This window comes from Pantherophis guttatus, chromosome 16, assembly GCF_059756535.1.
Source record: "Pantherophis guttatus breed Tessera chromosome 16, ASM5975653v1, whole genome shotgun sequence".
In the NCBI taxonomy this organism is placed as follows: Eukaryota; Metazoa; Chordata; class Lepidosauria; order Squamata; family Colubridae; genus Pantherophis; species Pantherophis guttatus.
Genome location: NC_142078.1, coordinates 11,883,327 through 11,900,005, shown reverse-complemented (window position 1 = coordinate 11,900,005; position 16,679 = coordinate 11,883,327). Strand labels below are relative to the sequence as shown.

Here is a 16,679-nt window from a genome sequence, read left to right as displayed (position 1 = left end):
AAGAGGAGCCCCGTCTTGCTCCACGCCCCCCAAAATAATAAGACCTCCCCGAAAATAAGGCCAAGCGCTTATTTCGGGGTTCAAAAAATATAAGACAGGGTCTTATTTTCGAGGAAACACGGTATATGAAGGCAAAGCTTAGCGGACTTCCTTCCTAAGAGATTCTTTAAATAGGAGAGGAGGAATGGCCACCTACCTTAAAGTTATAGTTATGGGTTTCTTTAATCTGAGTACATCTAAATAAAAATATCTTTAATGCTTAACATGTAGAGAGGTCCAGCTTTAAATCTTCTGTCCATAAAGCTCTTTATGGCTCTTTATGAGCCGAGGTGGCGCAGTGGTTAGAGCTGCAGTACTGCAGCTACTTCAGCTGACTGCTAGTTCAGCAGATCAGCGGATCAAATCTCACCGGCTCAAGGTTGACTCAGCCTTCCATCCTTCCGAGGTGGGTAAAATGAGGATCCAGATTGTTAGGGGCAATATGCTATTTAGTATACTGTCTTTGGTGTAAGCCGCCCAGAGTCCTCGGAGAGTGGGCGGCATAGAAATATGACTAATAAAATAAATAAATAAATAAATAAATAAATAAATAAATAAATAAATAAATAAATATCGAGAACAATCCTATTTAACTGAACCTCTACAGCAGGTTTGTGGGACGGATCTGGCCCTTCGGGGTGCTTAAATCTGGCCCGTGGTGCCCCATTTTCAGCCTGGATGATCTCCTGCAGCACTCTGCTGGCCAAAATGGGGCATGGGGCCTCCACATGAGCCCCGCCCCCCCGCCCCTTTTGGCTGGCAGGGTAGTGCAAGAGGCTGTCCAGGCCAAAAATGGGGCACTGGGGGCCTCGTGCCCCCCCATGCCCCGTTTTAGCCGGCAGAGTGCTGCAGGAGGCATTCGTCCCATCTCCCCCCCCTCCCAACCTGGCCAACCCGCATAGAAGAACTACAATGCTGATCTGGCCCTCAGAGAAATCCAGTTTGACACCCCTGCTCTACAGAGAATATTGGTACCACAAATCTCCATCGTAGCTTAGATGACCCCTATATGCTAAAATCTCAGTATTGCTTGGCTGGCAAGTACTTCTCTAAACAATTTCTTCCCGAAGGGCCCTGTTGTGACCTAGGCTTACTGAATCATTAAAACACACGAGTAGTCCCAACTACCTCTTTTATTGCAACAGCTGTGAGTTACATTCATTCACAGCTGAGTCCCAATTAGTTGCAAAAAGTCATTTGGGAGAAGTCCTTCGGGATGATCACCAACCTTTATCTCCTTTGACACATTGCCAAGGACCTACTTGGCAAAGCCACACAGAGTCCAGAATCAAATAGAGATGTCGACTGGGAACAGAATTAACAACGTTGCTTTCCTGCAAAGGGCCCACGTGCCTTTGCTCCTCTTTTAAGCCTTATGGGAGGGGCCAATCATTCTCCAGGCCTTACTCCCGAGCCGTCCCTTTTGTTTTAACTATTTGTGCCTTCTGGCGCACTAGGAACAGGCTCCTCCTGTTCCTCTGCCTCTCTGCTGTCCGACTCTGGAGATTCCGGAAGTAGCACATACCTCCCAGATGGCCCTGGCCCCATCTTTGCCTCTGTTCGATTTTGCCCACTTCGGGATAATTACCCCTGAAATTCTTCTTTTGAAAAACAACCTTTTTTTTTTTTTGCTCATACAGAAAAGAAGTACTACCTGTCCTTCAATGAAGTCCGACTGTTGATCGCCTGTGCAAAGTAAGTCTGGATAATTTGAGACTGTTGCATGTCAGAAAAAAAAGCACGGAGAAAATTTATTACTTCGGATAGATTCTCTCATGTTTTCTTTTTTTAAAAAAATCTGGGCTTTGAAGTAATACAGGGGTGGATCTGGTTAGTTTTTGAATGGGAGGCGATTGTGAGAAGACCATGAGATCTTAGAGCTGTAGGCTAGACTGGAAAACACAAAACAAAACACAACAAAATAAACAGAGTCAAGGGACCTTAGAGGTCTTCTAGTCCAACCTTTAACCCTATAGCATTTCAGACCAATGGCTAGTGAAGAGAAGGACCAGGGGAGACATGATAGCAGTGTTCCAATATTTGAGGGGTTGCCACAGACAGGAGGAGGTCAACCTATTTCCCAAAGCACCGGAAGGCCAGACAAGGAACAATGGATGGAAACTGATCAAGGAGAGATTCAACCTAGAAATCAGGAGAAATTTCCTGACAGTGAGAACAATCAACCCATGAAACAGAGGTTGTGGGAGCTTCATCCCTGGAAGCTTTCAAGAAGAGACTGGACTGCCATCAGTCAGAAATGGTGTCGGGTCTCCTGCTTGGGCAGGGGGTTGGACTAGATGACCTACAAGGTCCCTTCCAACTCTGTTAATCTGTTAAACCTCCAGTGTTGGAACACCCAACCATCCTTGAAGAAGAGATGGGCCAATCCTTTCTACACAGTTGCCAAGAAAACAGCACAAATGTGTTCAGATCAACCAGAAAGAAAACTGCTCCTTCCTAATTAATCATCTTCTGCCCCTTTGTTTATTCTTGGCCCTTCCTCTTTGATGGTCATACCCAGCTCTCCTGTCCCATATTGTAACGGTTGGGTTTATTGACGCAGACTCTGAAAAAATGTCAGAAGCCCTATAGATGATCCCAGCTGGTCCATATGAACCAAAATCCAAGAAAGCGGTTGTGTCCCAAGCAGTCAGTTGCTACTATTTCTATTTCTATTTTTATTTTTTGGTCCTGTGTAGATATAAACCTCGGAGGAGGACAAGGGAATATTCCTCTCCCCATGCAGTGATTGACATCTCTCTTCCCAATGGCCTGGAAGCAAATGAGGAAGACTTAGCTGTTGTAAGTAACACTGACATCCCCGATTTTTTATTTATGTATTTTAAAAAAAGCAACATAATGAAATCTGAATTCCCTATACAGATAATCCTCTACTTTCAACCACAATTGAGTCCAGAATTCACATTGCTAAATTAGACTCTTGCTAAGTGAGCTTTGTCCATGGGTGAAAAATCCAGCAGGTTCTGACAGGTTCTGGAGAACTGGCAGCGGAAATTTTGAGCAGTTTGGAGAACCGGCAAATACCGCCTCTGACTGGCCCCAGAATGGGGTGGGAATGGAGATTTTGCAATATCCTTCCCCTGGAGTCGGGAGGGAATTGGCATTTTGCAATATCCTTCCCCTGGAGTGGGGAGGGAATGGGGATTTTGCAATATCCTTCCCCTGGAGTGGGGAGGGAATGGGCATTTTGCAATATCCTTCCTCTGGAGTGGGGAGGGAATGGGCATTTTGCAATATCCTTCCCCTGGAGTGGGGAGGGAATGGGCATTTTGCAATATCCTTCCTCTGGAGTGGGGAGGGAATGGGAATTTTGCAATATCCTTCCCCTGGAGTCAGGTGGGAATGGAGATTTTGCAATATCCTTCCCCTGCCACGCCCACCAAGCCATGCCATGCCCACCAAGCCACGCCCACAGAACCGGTAGTAAAAATATTTGGATTTCACTACTGGCTTTGTCCCCTTTTACGACCTTCCTTGCTGCGTTGGTTAAGTGAACCACTGCAGTTGTGAAATTTAGTCACCCGGCTGTTAAACGAATCTGGCTTCTTCTCCGTTGTCTTTGCTTGTCCGAAGGTCGCAAAAGGGGATCACGTGGCCCGAGACACCGCAGCCGTCATAAATGTGAATCAATTGTCAAGCATCCGAATGTAAATCACGTCACCGTTGGGGATGCCGCAGCGGCCATAAGTGGGGAAAACGGTCACAAGTCACTTTTTTCAGTGCTGTCATAACTTTGAACGGTCTGTTGTACGTTGAGGACTGCCCGTATATTTTTGAACAGCTATATGCATTTCTAAACACACGGGGTCTCGAACCACATGTTTTAATTGAAAACCGTCCTGTATAAAATTCAAATACCAACGTTACAAAACAGGAATGCTTTTTTCTAAAGATTGATCTATCTATCTATCTATCTATCTATCTATCTATCTATCTATCTATCTATCTATCTATCATCTATCATCTATCTATCATCTATCTATCATCTATCTATCTATCTATCTATCTATCTATCTATCTATCTATCTATCATCTATCTATCAATCAATCAATCAATCAATCTATCTATCTATCATCTATCTATCTATCTATCATCTATCTATCTATCATCTATCTATCTATCTATCTATCTATCTATCTATCATCTATCTATCTACCTATTATCTATCTATCTATCTATCTATCTATCTATCTATCTATCTATCTAGCTAGCTAGCTAGCTAGCTAGCTAGCTAGCAAGCAAACAATTGATTGAGCTACTCTTCCAGAATATATCTGTGAAAATCACCTGGCAAATGTCCTCTCTTTTTTTTCTCCTCAGCTTTCAAATAGTGTTGACCAGCTGATTTCAAAGTATGAGATAAGGCCCGATGGACATGTCGTCATGCAGGTAGACTCGGTAAGTTTCCTGCGACTTTGTCACATAGTTTTATTTCAAATGATCAGTGATTTTTTTTTTGATCATCCTGTGTCTCAGAGCTGCATTATTCAAACTCAGCTGATTAGTCGCACAGGTACAGGATAGGTGGTTCCGTGCTCAGTAGTGGTGACTGTGAGGGGGATCTTGGAGTCCTGGTGGACAACCATTTAAATAGGAGCCAGCCGTGTGCAGCAGCTGCCAAAAAAGCCAACACAGTCCTAGGCTGCATTAACAGAGGGATAGAATCAAGATCACGTGAAGTGTTAATATTATAATGCCTTGATAAGGCCACACTTGGAATCCTGCATCCAGTTTTGGTCGCCAGGATGTAAAAAAGATGTGGAGACTCTAGAAAGAGTGCAGAGAAGAGTAACAAATAGGATTAGGGGACTGGAGGCTAAAACATACAATGAACGGTTGCAGGAACTGGGTATGTCTAGTTTAATGAAAAGAAGGACTAGGGGAGACATGATAGCAGTCTTCCAGTATCTCAGGGGCTGCCCCAAAGAAGAGGGAGACAAGCTATTCTCCAAAGCACCTGAGGGCAGGACAAGAAGCAATGGGTGGAAACTCATCAAGGAGAGAAGCAACCTAGAACTAAGGAGAAATTTCCTGACAGTTGGAACAATTAACCAGTGGAACAACTTGCCTCCAGAAGGTGTGAATGCTCCAACACTGGAAGTTTTTAAGAAGATGTTGGACAACCATTTGTCTGAAGTGGTGTAGGGTTTCTCTCTCTCTCTCTCCGCCCCCCTCACACACACACACACACTTTGTCTGCCAAGCTGAGCAGTGTGGTACAGGAAGCGGCTTTCTGCAAACTGCACAGATGAAGCTGTTCGTTCAGGGTGCAAATAACTGAATTCTGCCAGTTCTCTGGAAGGACAGCAGAGGCGATAAACAGAATAACAGAGTTGGAAGGGACCCTGGAGATCTTCTAGTCCAACCCCCTGCTCCAGGAGGAAACTCTATACCATTCCGGACAAATGGTTGTCCAATCTCTTTTTAAAAACCTACAGTTGTTGGAGCCCCCATAACTTCTGGAGGGAAGCCGTTCCAATTATTCTCAATGTCAGGAAATTTCTCCTTATTTCCTACGTTAGATCTCTCCTTGATTAGTTTCCATCCATTGCTTCTTGTCCTGCCTTCTGGTTCTTTAGAGAATAGCTTGACTCCCTCTTCTTTGTGGCGGCCCCTGAGATATTGGAACATTGCTGTCGTGTCACCCCCTAGTCCTTCTTTTCATTAAACTAGACATACCCAGTTCCTGCAACCGTTCTTTATATGTTTTATCCTCCAGTCCTCTAATTTATGTACAGTATATTTCAGAATTCTGAAGCCCTGCTTCCCAATCAGTGGAAATCATATTATATTAGCATTCCTAGTTCAATTCAGAGGGACGCAGTGACTCAGTGGCTAAGACGCTGAATTTGTCGATCCGAAAGGTCGGCAGTTCGGCGGTTCGAATCCCTAGTGCCGCGGAACGGGGTGAGCTCCCGTGACTTGTCCCAGCTTCTGCAAACCTAGCAGTTCGAAAGCACGTCCACCCGCCATCATGCCTATTCAGTCGAAAGCAGGTAAAAAATGCAAATAGAAAAATAGGGACCATCTTTGGTGGAAAGGGAACAGTGTTCCGTGCGTCTTTGCCGTTGAGTCATGCCGGTCACATGATCATGGAGACGTCTTCGGACAGCGCTGGCTCTTCGGCTTTGAAATGGAGATGAGCACCGCCCCCTAGAGTCGGGAACGACTAGCACAGATGTGCGAGGGGAACCTTTCCCTTTAATTCCTGCAACCGTTCTTCATATGTTTTATCCTCCAGGCCCCTAATCGATGTACGGTATATTTCAGGGTCCTGAAGCCCTGCTTCCCAATCAGTGGAAATCATATTATACTAGCATTCCTAATTCAATTCAAATGGCGGTTGGATGCCCCCCTTCAGACAAACAGAGCCACTGACTGGTGTAAATATTCTGGGCTATTTTCTTTCATCCAGTTGTTTCTGGAAAATCCCATGTAGGATATGAGTCAGTTACAAAGTTTTCTGGGCTTTGCAAATTTTTACAGAAGATTTATCCCCTCATTTGCTAAGGTGGCTTTACCGTTGACTGATCTCTTAAAGACGAGAAAAAGTGCAGTCGGGAAAGGCAACCCACAACAAAAAATCAATTGGACGATATCATGTCAACGTGCATTTGACACGTTGAAAACCCTCTTCGCTAATGAACCCATACTAAGACCTCCTAACACATCGAAACCCTTTGTAATCCGGGCGGATGCAAGTGATGTGGCGGTAGGGGGTGTTCTCCTACAAAGAAATGAACATGGGGTTCTTCAACCATGCGCCTACACCTCCCGAAAACTAACCGATACAGAACGAAATTGGACGGTTTGGGAAAAAGAGGCGTATGCCATAAAATGGGCCTTGCAAACGTGGAGGCATTTGCTAGAAGGGACTAAGGTAGTCGGAGCGTTGCGAACAGCCAGTGGTACGCCCCAAACAGATTGGCTACCTGACTAGTGTCAGAGGTCTTCAAACTTGGCAGCTTTAAGACTCGTGGACTTCAACTCCCAGGATTCTCCAGCCAGCATAGCTTTGAAGTTTGAAGACCTCTGGTCTAATGGCTATCCTTCTGCCCACTTGCCTCACCCAGTGGTGGGTTTGCACACCCCACCCCTGTAACTGATCTCAGTTTGGAAATCAACTAAAGTCACATTGGCTCACGGACAAGAACTGACATAGCAACGCACCAAAGATTCGTGACATCTCAGGGCAAAAATGCCGGGTAGAGAAATATCATTTGTGGTTTTCATGTATCCTCAGTCCATCTGAACTTACATTATTCTGACAGATTCCAGGAAGTGAGTTCCTGTGCGTTGGTTTCCGAATAACTGAAATTTACCGGGTTGGAATGCCAAGTCCGGGAGCCTTCTCGGTGTATGATTATCACGACCCTGGTAAGGAATTCATTCATTTTGGGTCAGCTTTTCCCATAAAAGAGAATCTGACGTTTTGGGGCTTAGCACGTTCGTTCAGCACACCAGCTTGTTAATTGAATTTAGGCTGGTGGCTTTAGCGTTGATTATTCTACAGAGTTAAATGCTGTTTCTTATTTGGCATTCAGCCTTCTCAGAAATCTACCTTATTTCAAGAGAATTTAGCCCTTCCCTTCCCTTCCCTTCCTTTCCTTCCTTCCTTCCTTCCTTTCCTTTCCTTTCCTTCCCTTCCCTTCCCTTCCCTTCCCTTATTCCTTTCCTTTCCTTTCCTTTCCTTTCCTTTCCTTTCCTTTCCTTTCCTTTCCTTTCCTTTCCTTTCCTTCCCTTCCCTTCCCTTCCCTTCCCTTCCCTTCCCTTCCCTTCCCTTCCCTTCTTCCTTTCCTTTCCTTTCCTTTCCTTTCCTTTCCTTTCCTTTCCTTCCCTTCCCTTCCCTTCCTTTCCCTTCCCTTCCTTTCCTTTCCCTTCCATTGTTTAGCCCTTCCCTTTCCCTCTCTAACTTTACTACATGATCAATCTCTGTTCCAAAAAAAAAAGAAACTTTTTTTGTTTGTTTCAGAAAATAAAAAGTGCACTATCTTTTATAATGCTTACGGAGAACAATCTCTTCTTAAATTATGTGAAGGCAGTGAATGCAAATGTATGGAAGGTAAGCAGTCAAAAGTAACTTGAGTTAAATGACCTGGGAGGAAAAAATGTTAAGAATTGCTTCAATGTATTTTTTTTAAAAAACAAAAGAACTTCCTTTAGAGCACGAGGTTGATATGAGCAAGCAGTGTGTCAGAGTATCATATTAACATGATTCATTGGAAATGAGTTTGTTTGTTTCCTAGTCTTAGAGTGTGTGTATGTGTGAAGAAATGCAGGTGAATTTAAAGCACCATAAAAAAAAACATTTCTAAACACTGCATCAAATAAAGAAAATTCTGCATCTGCTTGTCTGTACTAAAATTGAAGAAAAACATGAGTTTAAGTCTGAAGGGGGAGGCAAGTGTTCCAATAGAACAGAATAGAATTCTTTATTGCCCAAGTGTGATTGGACACACAAGGAATTTGTCTTTGGTGCATATACTCTCAGTGTACATAAGGAGAATAAAATATATTCATCAAGAATAAAAAGATACAACACTTAGTGAGAGTCAAGGTCACTATTAAGTTATCAAATTGTACTAGGAAACAAATAAAAACAATATAAATTGAAAGATACAAGAAACATGGTTATAGTAATAAGTAGAAAGAGATAGATACTAGTAAAGAAGAGAAGAAGAAGAATAGTAATACAGTCTTAGTAAATTATTTGTGGGAATTAGTTGTTAAGCAGAGTGATGGCATTTGGGAAAAAACTGTTCTTGTGTCCAATTGTTCTGGTGTGCAGTGCCCTATATATAGGGTCGTTTTGAAGGTAGAAGTTGAAACATGCATCCTTGTCCAAGAATCACACGGAATCATTTCTGCTTCAACTTTCTTGCTGAAAAAGATTCTTTTCTTTCCTCAAAAATCTAGCGGAATGTGGACATATGCAGCCCCAGCTGGACATGTCCATAACTTTGGATACCCGAAGAGAGGCAGCTTGTCGGGAGAACATCGCATATGGTATGAATCTCAGGTCTAAGAGAAAAATGGTTCCGTAAACGCAGCATCAGAAACGGGATGTGCAAACGTTTATTTATTTATTTATTTATTTATACTTTTGTATATACCTGCTTAGTAGGGCTTTCGGCCCCCCCCCCAAGCGGTGTTCTTTTTTTAATACAAAGTCAGCTTATTACCCCCACAAACTGGGTCCTCATTTTACCTACCTCGAAAGGATGGATGGCTGAGTCAACCTTGAGCCTGTTGAGATTCGAATTTGCAGTAATTGCAGGCAGCTGGTGTTACTTAACAGTACTTTAGTCTGCTCTTGGTAGCGCATCATTTCCTAGCGATGCGTAGATTTTCTTTTTTCTTTGTAATTGATTGTTTATTAATTACCTTTCTTGGTGCTTAATAAACATCGTGGGGTATTTAATTTGCTCAACAATACTAATTATATTCTTAACCTCCACCCCTTTTTCCCAACCACTGGTAGAATAAATTCCATGTTTGATAGTATTCTGTGTCTTCTTTCTGCTTAATTTTCCCAACCACTGGTAGAATAAATTCCATGTTTGATGGTATTCTGTGTCTTCTTTCTGCTTAATTTTCAGTGTCGGTCTATCCATTTCTCCACAATCTAGTACCTTCTTAATTATCTCTTCATCTCTCTTACTACAAGGCACAAGGTGGGCATAGAGGCTTCGTTTTAAAGCACATTTCCCCAACTTTAGCGCATGATCCAATTTGTAGGAAGCAAACTCCGAGAAGATCCTGAAAGATCCTTTGAGAGATTTTAGGAGGTGAGATCGGATAGTTTAGCCAGCACATCAGAGGCACTGGCAGGGATGGATCCTGAAGGCTGCCTGATTGTGGAATAACATATCCATCTGTTGAAATTTCTGGATTAAAAAAAAAAAGTGTCCAGAAGATTTTTTTTAAATCCAGAAATTCCAACAAAATGATATTCCACAAAAGAAATAACCCTTTATTATCTGTGAAGGAATGTGTAGCTAAAGGACTCTGTGTCTGCCTGCCTGCCTGCCTGTCTGTCTGTCTGTCTGTCTGTTTGTCTGTCTGTCTGTCCGTCCATCCTACCTACCTACCTACCTACCTACCTACCTACCTACTTACTACCTACCTATCGTGTTTCCCCAAAAATAAGACCCTGTCTTGTATTTTTTTGAACCCCAAAATAAACGCTTAGCCTTATTTTCGGGGAGGTCTTATTATTTTGGGGCGCTTGGAGCAAGACGGGACTCCTCTTGCCTTCTTACCTGATTTCCAGCTCTGTCTCCCTAACCCTAACCAGAGGAAATGGCGGGGACCAGCTGTGCATGCGTTTAAATATTTTCAAGGATGTCTTATTTTCGGGGAAACAGGGTACCTACCTACCTACCTACCTACCTACCTACCTACCTACCTACCTACCTACCTACCTACCGTCTCTCTGTCTCTGTCTCTGTCTCTGTCTCTCTCTCTCTCTCTCATCTATCTATCTATCTATCTATCTATCTATCTATCTATCTATCTATCTATCATCTATCTATCTATCGTCGGCAATAGCACTACAGCTTCCCAGGTAGGAGGCAGCACATTCCAGAGAGGTTCAGGGGAGCCACAACGTAGAGTCTCCCATTAATATATCTGTTAGGTTAGAAGGTTATAGCTTTAATCTGGCAAGATTCTGTCTAATGGATGTAAGCAGATAACGAAATGAACTCAGTTGAATTTCACTCTCTCTTCTTTGGGCTTAGACTTGACATTACGCCCTGCACTGAATATGTGAATTTTGTTCCTTGCATCCAGATGTTATCCCAGCCTTCTCCAACCTTCACTGACCTAGGAAATATGAAGGAGAATCAGAATGGTGTAGGGCATATTTGAGGGTGAGAGCGGCGATGGTATTGATTTAACAAACTGTTTCTTTCTGCTTTCTACCCCTTCAGTTTACAAAGTGGTTATTCAATCATCCAAAGAAGAAGGAAGCTTTGTTAGATACCACGCATTCCTTCTGGAACCCTATAAGCTAGGTGAGCTTTGGTCTGGTCTGATTTGGAAAGGCTCCGTTTATTTATTAAAATGTTTTATGCTGCCCATCGCCCGGTGACTCTGGGCAGCCTAAACATTTCTTTATTTAAAATTATTGTTGCTATTTAAGCAATATTATTTTCGCTTCCTGCTACTGCGGCTTGCACGGATGCTGCTGCTCTCCAATTTCGCATCCTCAAATCAACCTGCCCACTGAAACGACACGATCCTTCAGCATCTCCACTTCCCTGTATGTTACAGTTCAAGTCACCTATCAAGATATGAGTCTGTGGACATTTTCAGTCATCCAAGTCATGGTTGTCCCAAAGGTGCTTTTGTTGCTTCTCATCCAAGAAGCTTCTTCAGCTCTGACGGGATGGTGGGGAATGGAAGGATGTATATTCCTTGCAGACAGCTGGTCATTTGCATTCTTTTAGAGGGTCCTTGAAGCGCTTGGAGGTTTATGTCTATGGAGATTCTCAGCCATCCAGGTCATGGTTGTCCCAAATATGTTTTTTCAAGAAACAATTGGACTTTCTGATTTTTTTCTTTCAAGAACGCAAATGACCAGCTGTCCTTTCAGCACTTCCAAAAAGGCTCCTCACCCATTTGCACTACTCAGGTGACCCTGAAGGCACAGACAAACCTCCAAGTGGCCTCAATGACTCTCTCAAAGAACACAAACGACCAGCTGTCTGCAAGGAATATAAAGCCTTTCTGTCAGACTTCGATGCTATCTCATAAGAAATGAATTTCTCCACCGTCCAGTCAGAGCTGAAGAAGCTTCTTGGACGAGAAGCGAAACGTCCTCAAAAGAAAAAACAAAAAAGTTCAGTTGTCTCCTGAAAAAAACACCTTTGGGACTGGTCAAGATATGGCTCTAAAAAATGCATCTAATAGTGGCAAGAAAATGCAGAAAGTCACGTTAGCAATGAAAAAAACCACACAACAGGCAAGATACTTTGGGGGAAATGCCAGGAGATAATCTCAGTATTAATCACAATGGCATTCAGCACGCATACACTTTGCAACTATTGGAGATCAGGTGCTGTCAATGTTAGATTTATGAAATGTGCTAATATTGTACATCCCTTATGTCAAGCGCCAGGGAAATCAGGAGCAGTTCAAATGGGTATAAAGATTTAACAGAAGAACAGAGTTGGAAGGGATCTTGGAGGTCTTCTAGTCCAACCCCCTGCTCAGGCAGGAAACCCTATACCATTTCAGACAAATGGTTGTCCAGTCTCTTCTTGAAAACCTCCAATGTTGGAGCATCTACAACTTCTGGTGGCAAGTTGTTCCACTGGTTAATTGTTCTCACTGCCATGAAATTTCTCCTTAGTTCCAGGTTGCTCCTCTCCTTGATGAGTTTCCATCCATTGCTTCTTCTTCTGCCCTCAGGTCCTTTGGAGAATAGCTTGACCCCTTCTTCTTTGTGGCAGCAACTCAAATATTGGAAGACTGCTATCATGTCTCCCCTGGTCCTTCTTTTCATTAGATTAGACAATTCCAGAAATTGTTCTTCATATGTTTCATTTATCTTAAGATTAAGCTCTCTACAAGATTTTGAACTACTAGTGGTCAAACATAAAGAATTCAAGATAGGCTGGACTTAGATCTCTTGTGGGAATGCAAGGACTCATGACTGATGGTGCGTTTGACGCCTCCCTCCGGGTCAACCTGATCATCTCCTACCCCTGCTTCTCAGCTGCGGTTCTCCATGCTCCCTCTAATGAATCTGTTTTAAAGTTTATACTGAATGCAGTTATGGTTGTATATTAACAATCTGTCCTTTAGAAACTGCCTGGAGATTTGAGGTTTTCAGAAATGAAAGTTCAGACGGCACCAAGGACCCCACAGTTCAACCCTGAGCTACAGAGTGTCTCTTCTATTAGATTTAAACGGAATGAAAAGAATGTTCGATTTGTAGGTTTCCTTCAATATGTTTCAACTCTTCTGCAGGGGTGACTTTTGCCGAGAAGAACGCAGAAATCATCTTTATTAAAAAGAGCTCCTGTACGGATATCCAGCTGAATCCAAAGGAGAATTACTTGATCATGGGAAAAGAGGCTTTGAAGACAGGAGAGGGGGCCAATGCCAAGTAAGCCAAGCACAATTCTGTTGGAGGGGCAGTCCTTCACCCCAAAAGGGGTCGTTGATGCCCTTCGAACTTGGTTGTTTTCCTGCAGACGTTTCATTACCCAACCAGGTAACATCATCAGTGCTAGAAGGAACTCTACAGCACTGATGATGTTACCTAGTTGGGTAATGAAATGTCTGCAAGAAAACAACCAAGCTCAGAGACTGCCAAGGACTCCACAATATGCATCTACTATGGTGGAACATCTACACAATCTAATGAAGTTGAGCTGCAATAATACAATGTACTGATTTACTGAGGGACGCAGTGGCTCAGTGGCTAAGAGGCTGAGCTTGTCGATCAAAAGGTCGGCAGTTCGGTGGTTCGAATCCCTAGCGCCGTGTAATGGGGTGAGCTCCCGTGACTTGTCCCAGCTTCTGCCAACCTAGCAGTTCGAAAGCACGTAAAAAAATGCAAGTAGAAAAATAGGGACCACCTTTGGTGGGAAGGGAACAGCGTTCCGTGTGCCTTTGGCGTTAAGTCATGCTGGCCACATGACCACGGAGACGTCTTCGGACAGCGCTGGCTCTTCGGCTTTGAAACGGAGATGAGCACCGCCCCCTAGTCGGGAATGACTAGAACATATGTGCAAGGGGAACCTTTACCTTTACTGATTTACTATAGAGGGATGAAAACCTGAATAGGGACCCCTGAGGAAGAACCGATAACCCTGACAAACTGCAAGGTTAGACGCCTAAATAACCATCTCTGCTAAGCAACGTTTGGGTTGCATGCATGCTAGACTGAAAATCTTTCCATCTTCATCTTTCTGGGCCAATGGAACAAAACCTGAGCTGGGTACATGTATCACAAAATCAATTATAGCAGTGGCATCAGTACAGATGGGGAATGTGAAAAGAATTTCTGGCTGGTAAGAACTAATAATAGGAGTGAGACAGCTGTGTGGTTTTATGCAAGGACAATTTTTGGTTTGGAAGTACTGAAAAGTTATACAGGGGAAGTTTCGAAGCTTGTAGTTTAAGAGTTGTTTACTACGAGATGAGTGGAGAAAGAAAGAAAGAGAAAGGAAGGAAGGAAGGAAGAAAGAGAGAAAGAAAGAAAGAAAGAGAAAGAAAGAAAGAAAGAAAGAAAAGAAGGAAGGAAGGAAGGAAGGAAGGAAGAAAGAAAGAAAGAAAGAAAGAAAGAAAGAAAGAAAGAAAGAAAAAGAAAGAAAGGAGGGAGGGAGGGAGGGAGGGAGGGAGGAAGAAGGGAAGGAAAAGGAAAGGAGGGAAGGGAAAGGAAAGGAAAAGAAAAGAAAGGAAAAGAAAAAAGAAAAGAAAAGAAAAAAGAAAAGAAAAGAAAAGAAAAGAAAAGAATGGAGGAAGGGAAGTGAAGGAAGAAGGGAAGGGAAGGGAAGGGAAAGGAAGGAAGGGAAGGGAAGGAAGAAGGGAAGGAAGGGAAAGGAAAGGAAAGGAAAAAAAGGAGGAAGGGAAGGAAAGGAAAGGAAGAAGGGAAGGGAAGGGAAGGGAAGGGAAGGGAAGGGAAGGGAAGGGAAGGAAAGGAAAGATAAGGTCAGATGAAAGGGGAAGGGAAGGGAAAGAAAGGAAAGGACAGATAAAGGGAAGGGAAGGAAGAAGGGAAGGAAGGGAAAGGAAAGGAAAGGAAAGGAAAAAAGGAGGAAGGGAAGGAAAGGAAAGGAAGAAGGGAAGGGAAGGGAAGGGAAGGGAAGGAAGGGAAAGGAAAGGAAAGGAAAGGAAAGGAAAGGAAAGGAAAGGAAGAAGGGATTACTTCTCTTGCTGTTCTGAGTAAAACGAGATCATGATTTCATTTTCCTCGCTTTCTTTCTCTTTCTTTCTTGGAATATGAAGGAGATAGAGGGTTATGAAGATGGGTGGGACTTCAATTCCCAGAATTCCCCAACCAGCCAGCTGGGAAATTCTGGGAGTCGAAGTGCCACCCATTTTCAACCTGCCAAAATTGAGAAACAATATTCAGAGATTAAAATCAGGAGAGTGGAGTGAGTTTTAACTACAATGTTGTTAAGACTTTTTAAACAGCAGTTCTACTCTGCTTCTAACCTGGACTGATGGCGCAGTAGGAAACACCCATCAGCCACCTGCATTTCCTCCATCAGAGTGAACATCTGCCGGTTTTCTTTTTTTTAAAAAATATATATATATAATTTTCCTTCTCCGTAGATACCAGTATCCCTTGGACGACTCGACGTGGATTGAGTGGTGGCCCTCCCCAAATGCCGCCTGTGATTCTTGCCAAACCTTTCGAGAATCATTGGACGAATTTGTTGACGATCTCTTTCTCAGCGGTTGTTAAATTCCTGAAAAGACCTGCAAAAGACTTCGGGCTTCGTGTAACCTGGCATTTTAGACAGTTTCTTATGGACTTCTACGGTTATCATAAGCAAGTAGGGGATATATGATCATGCTTTAGATCAGGGATCTCCGTACTTGGCGAGACTTTAAGACTTGCGGACTTCAGCTCCTAGAATTCCTCAGCCACTATGGATGGCTTTGGGCCAATCACCAGGAGACTGAGAGTTCTAGTCTCATTTTTAGGCACGAAAGTTGATTGGGTGACTTTGGGCCAATCACCAAGAGACTGAGAGTTCTAGTCTCATTTTAGGCATGAGAGCTGGCTGGATGACTTTGGACCAATCACCAGGCGACTGAGAGTTCTAGTTTCACCTAAGGCACAAAAGTTGATTGGGTGACTTTGGGCCAATCACCAAGAGACTGAGAGTTCTAGTCTCATTTTAGGCATGAAAGCTGGCTGGATGACTTTGGGCCAATCACCAGGAGAGGGTGAGTTCTAGTTCCACCTTATGAAAGCTGTCTAGGTGCCTTTGGGCCAGTTCCTCTCTTTCAGCCCAAACTCGCCTCACTAGCTAGTTTGCTAAGCCTTCCTCCTTCCTCCAACCTTATATCATCATCAAAAGCCTACCCACCTCTTGTGTAGCTGACTGTTTAAACCTCAACAAAAGCCAATTCAAAAGTTTCTAGTCCTCATGACTCCTTGAAATTGTAGGCTATGCTTACCGGAATTTCAAAACTAAGCAGGAAAGAAGACGATTCCCAACAGTCAATAAAAATGTTTTGGTCCTGTCCTTTTTCCTGATTTAAAAAAAAAATGATCATCATAATAAATCACTCAGCCTTCATAGTTTATATGCATATGTAAAATTTTATATATAATAAATCACTTTGAATTTTGCATTTGTTAAAAAGGGTCAGTAAAATAATTTATATCATTGAAAGATGTAAATCACAGGATAGCAAGACCATTTCTGCTTCAGGAAAAAAAAAGAGGGAGATAAATTTCTAATTTCAAGAACACATCCAGCTCTAGATATTTCCCTTCTACAAGTCCCCCTTTTTCCTTTTTCTTTTTTAAAGGGGGGAAAAATAAAAACCCTCCTCAGAACATGGCAAACATAAGCCCAAAACTCATTGATTCACAAAAGTGGGTGTGATAATCTACAATCACCATCATCATTTAACAACCCCA

At 43.0% G+C, this 16,679-nt stretch overlaps 1 protein-coding gene across 1 annotated transcript in view; it reads left to right on the top strand.

The window, feature by feature from the left end:
* Window positions 1–16,385, top strand: part of C5 (complement C5) — a 53,062-nt gene extending 36,677 nt beyond the window's left edge. The window contains exons 33-41 of the mRNA XM_034416634.3: window positions 1,680–1,734; window positions 2,739–2,841; window positions 4,382–4,459; window positions 7,333–7,438; window positions 8,034–8,123; window positions 8,978–9,067; window positions 10,996–11,079; window positions 13,040–13,178; window positions 15,356–16,385. Coding sequence (XP_034272525.2) covers window positions 1,680–1,734; window positions 2,739–2,841; window positions 4,382–4,459; window positions 7,333–7,438; window positions 8,034–8,123; window positions 8,978–9,067; window positions 10,996–11,079; window positions 13,040–13,178; window positions 15,356–15,488 — 878 coding nt within the window. The 3' untranslated portion in view covers window positions 15,489–16,385. The remainder of the gene's footprint in view (window positions 1–1,679; window positions 1,735–2,738; window positions 2,842–4,381; window positions 4,460–7,332; window positions 7,439–8,033; window positions 8,124–8,977; window positions 9,068–10,995; window positions 11,080–13,039; window positions 13,179–15,355) is intronic.
* The last annotated feature ends 294 nt before the right edge of the window (window positions 16,386–16,679 follow it).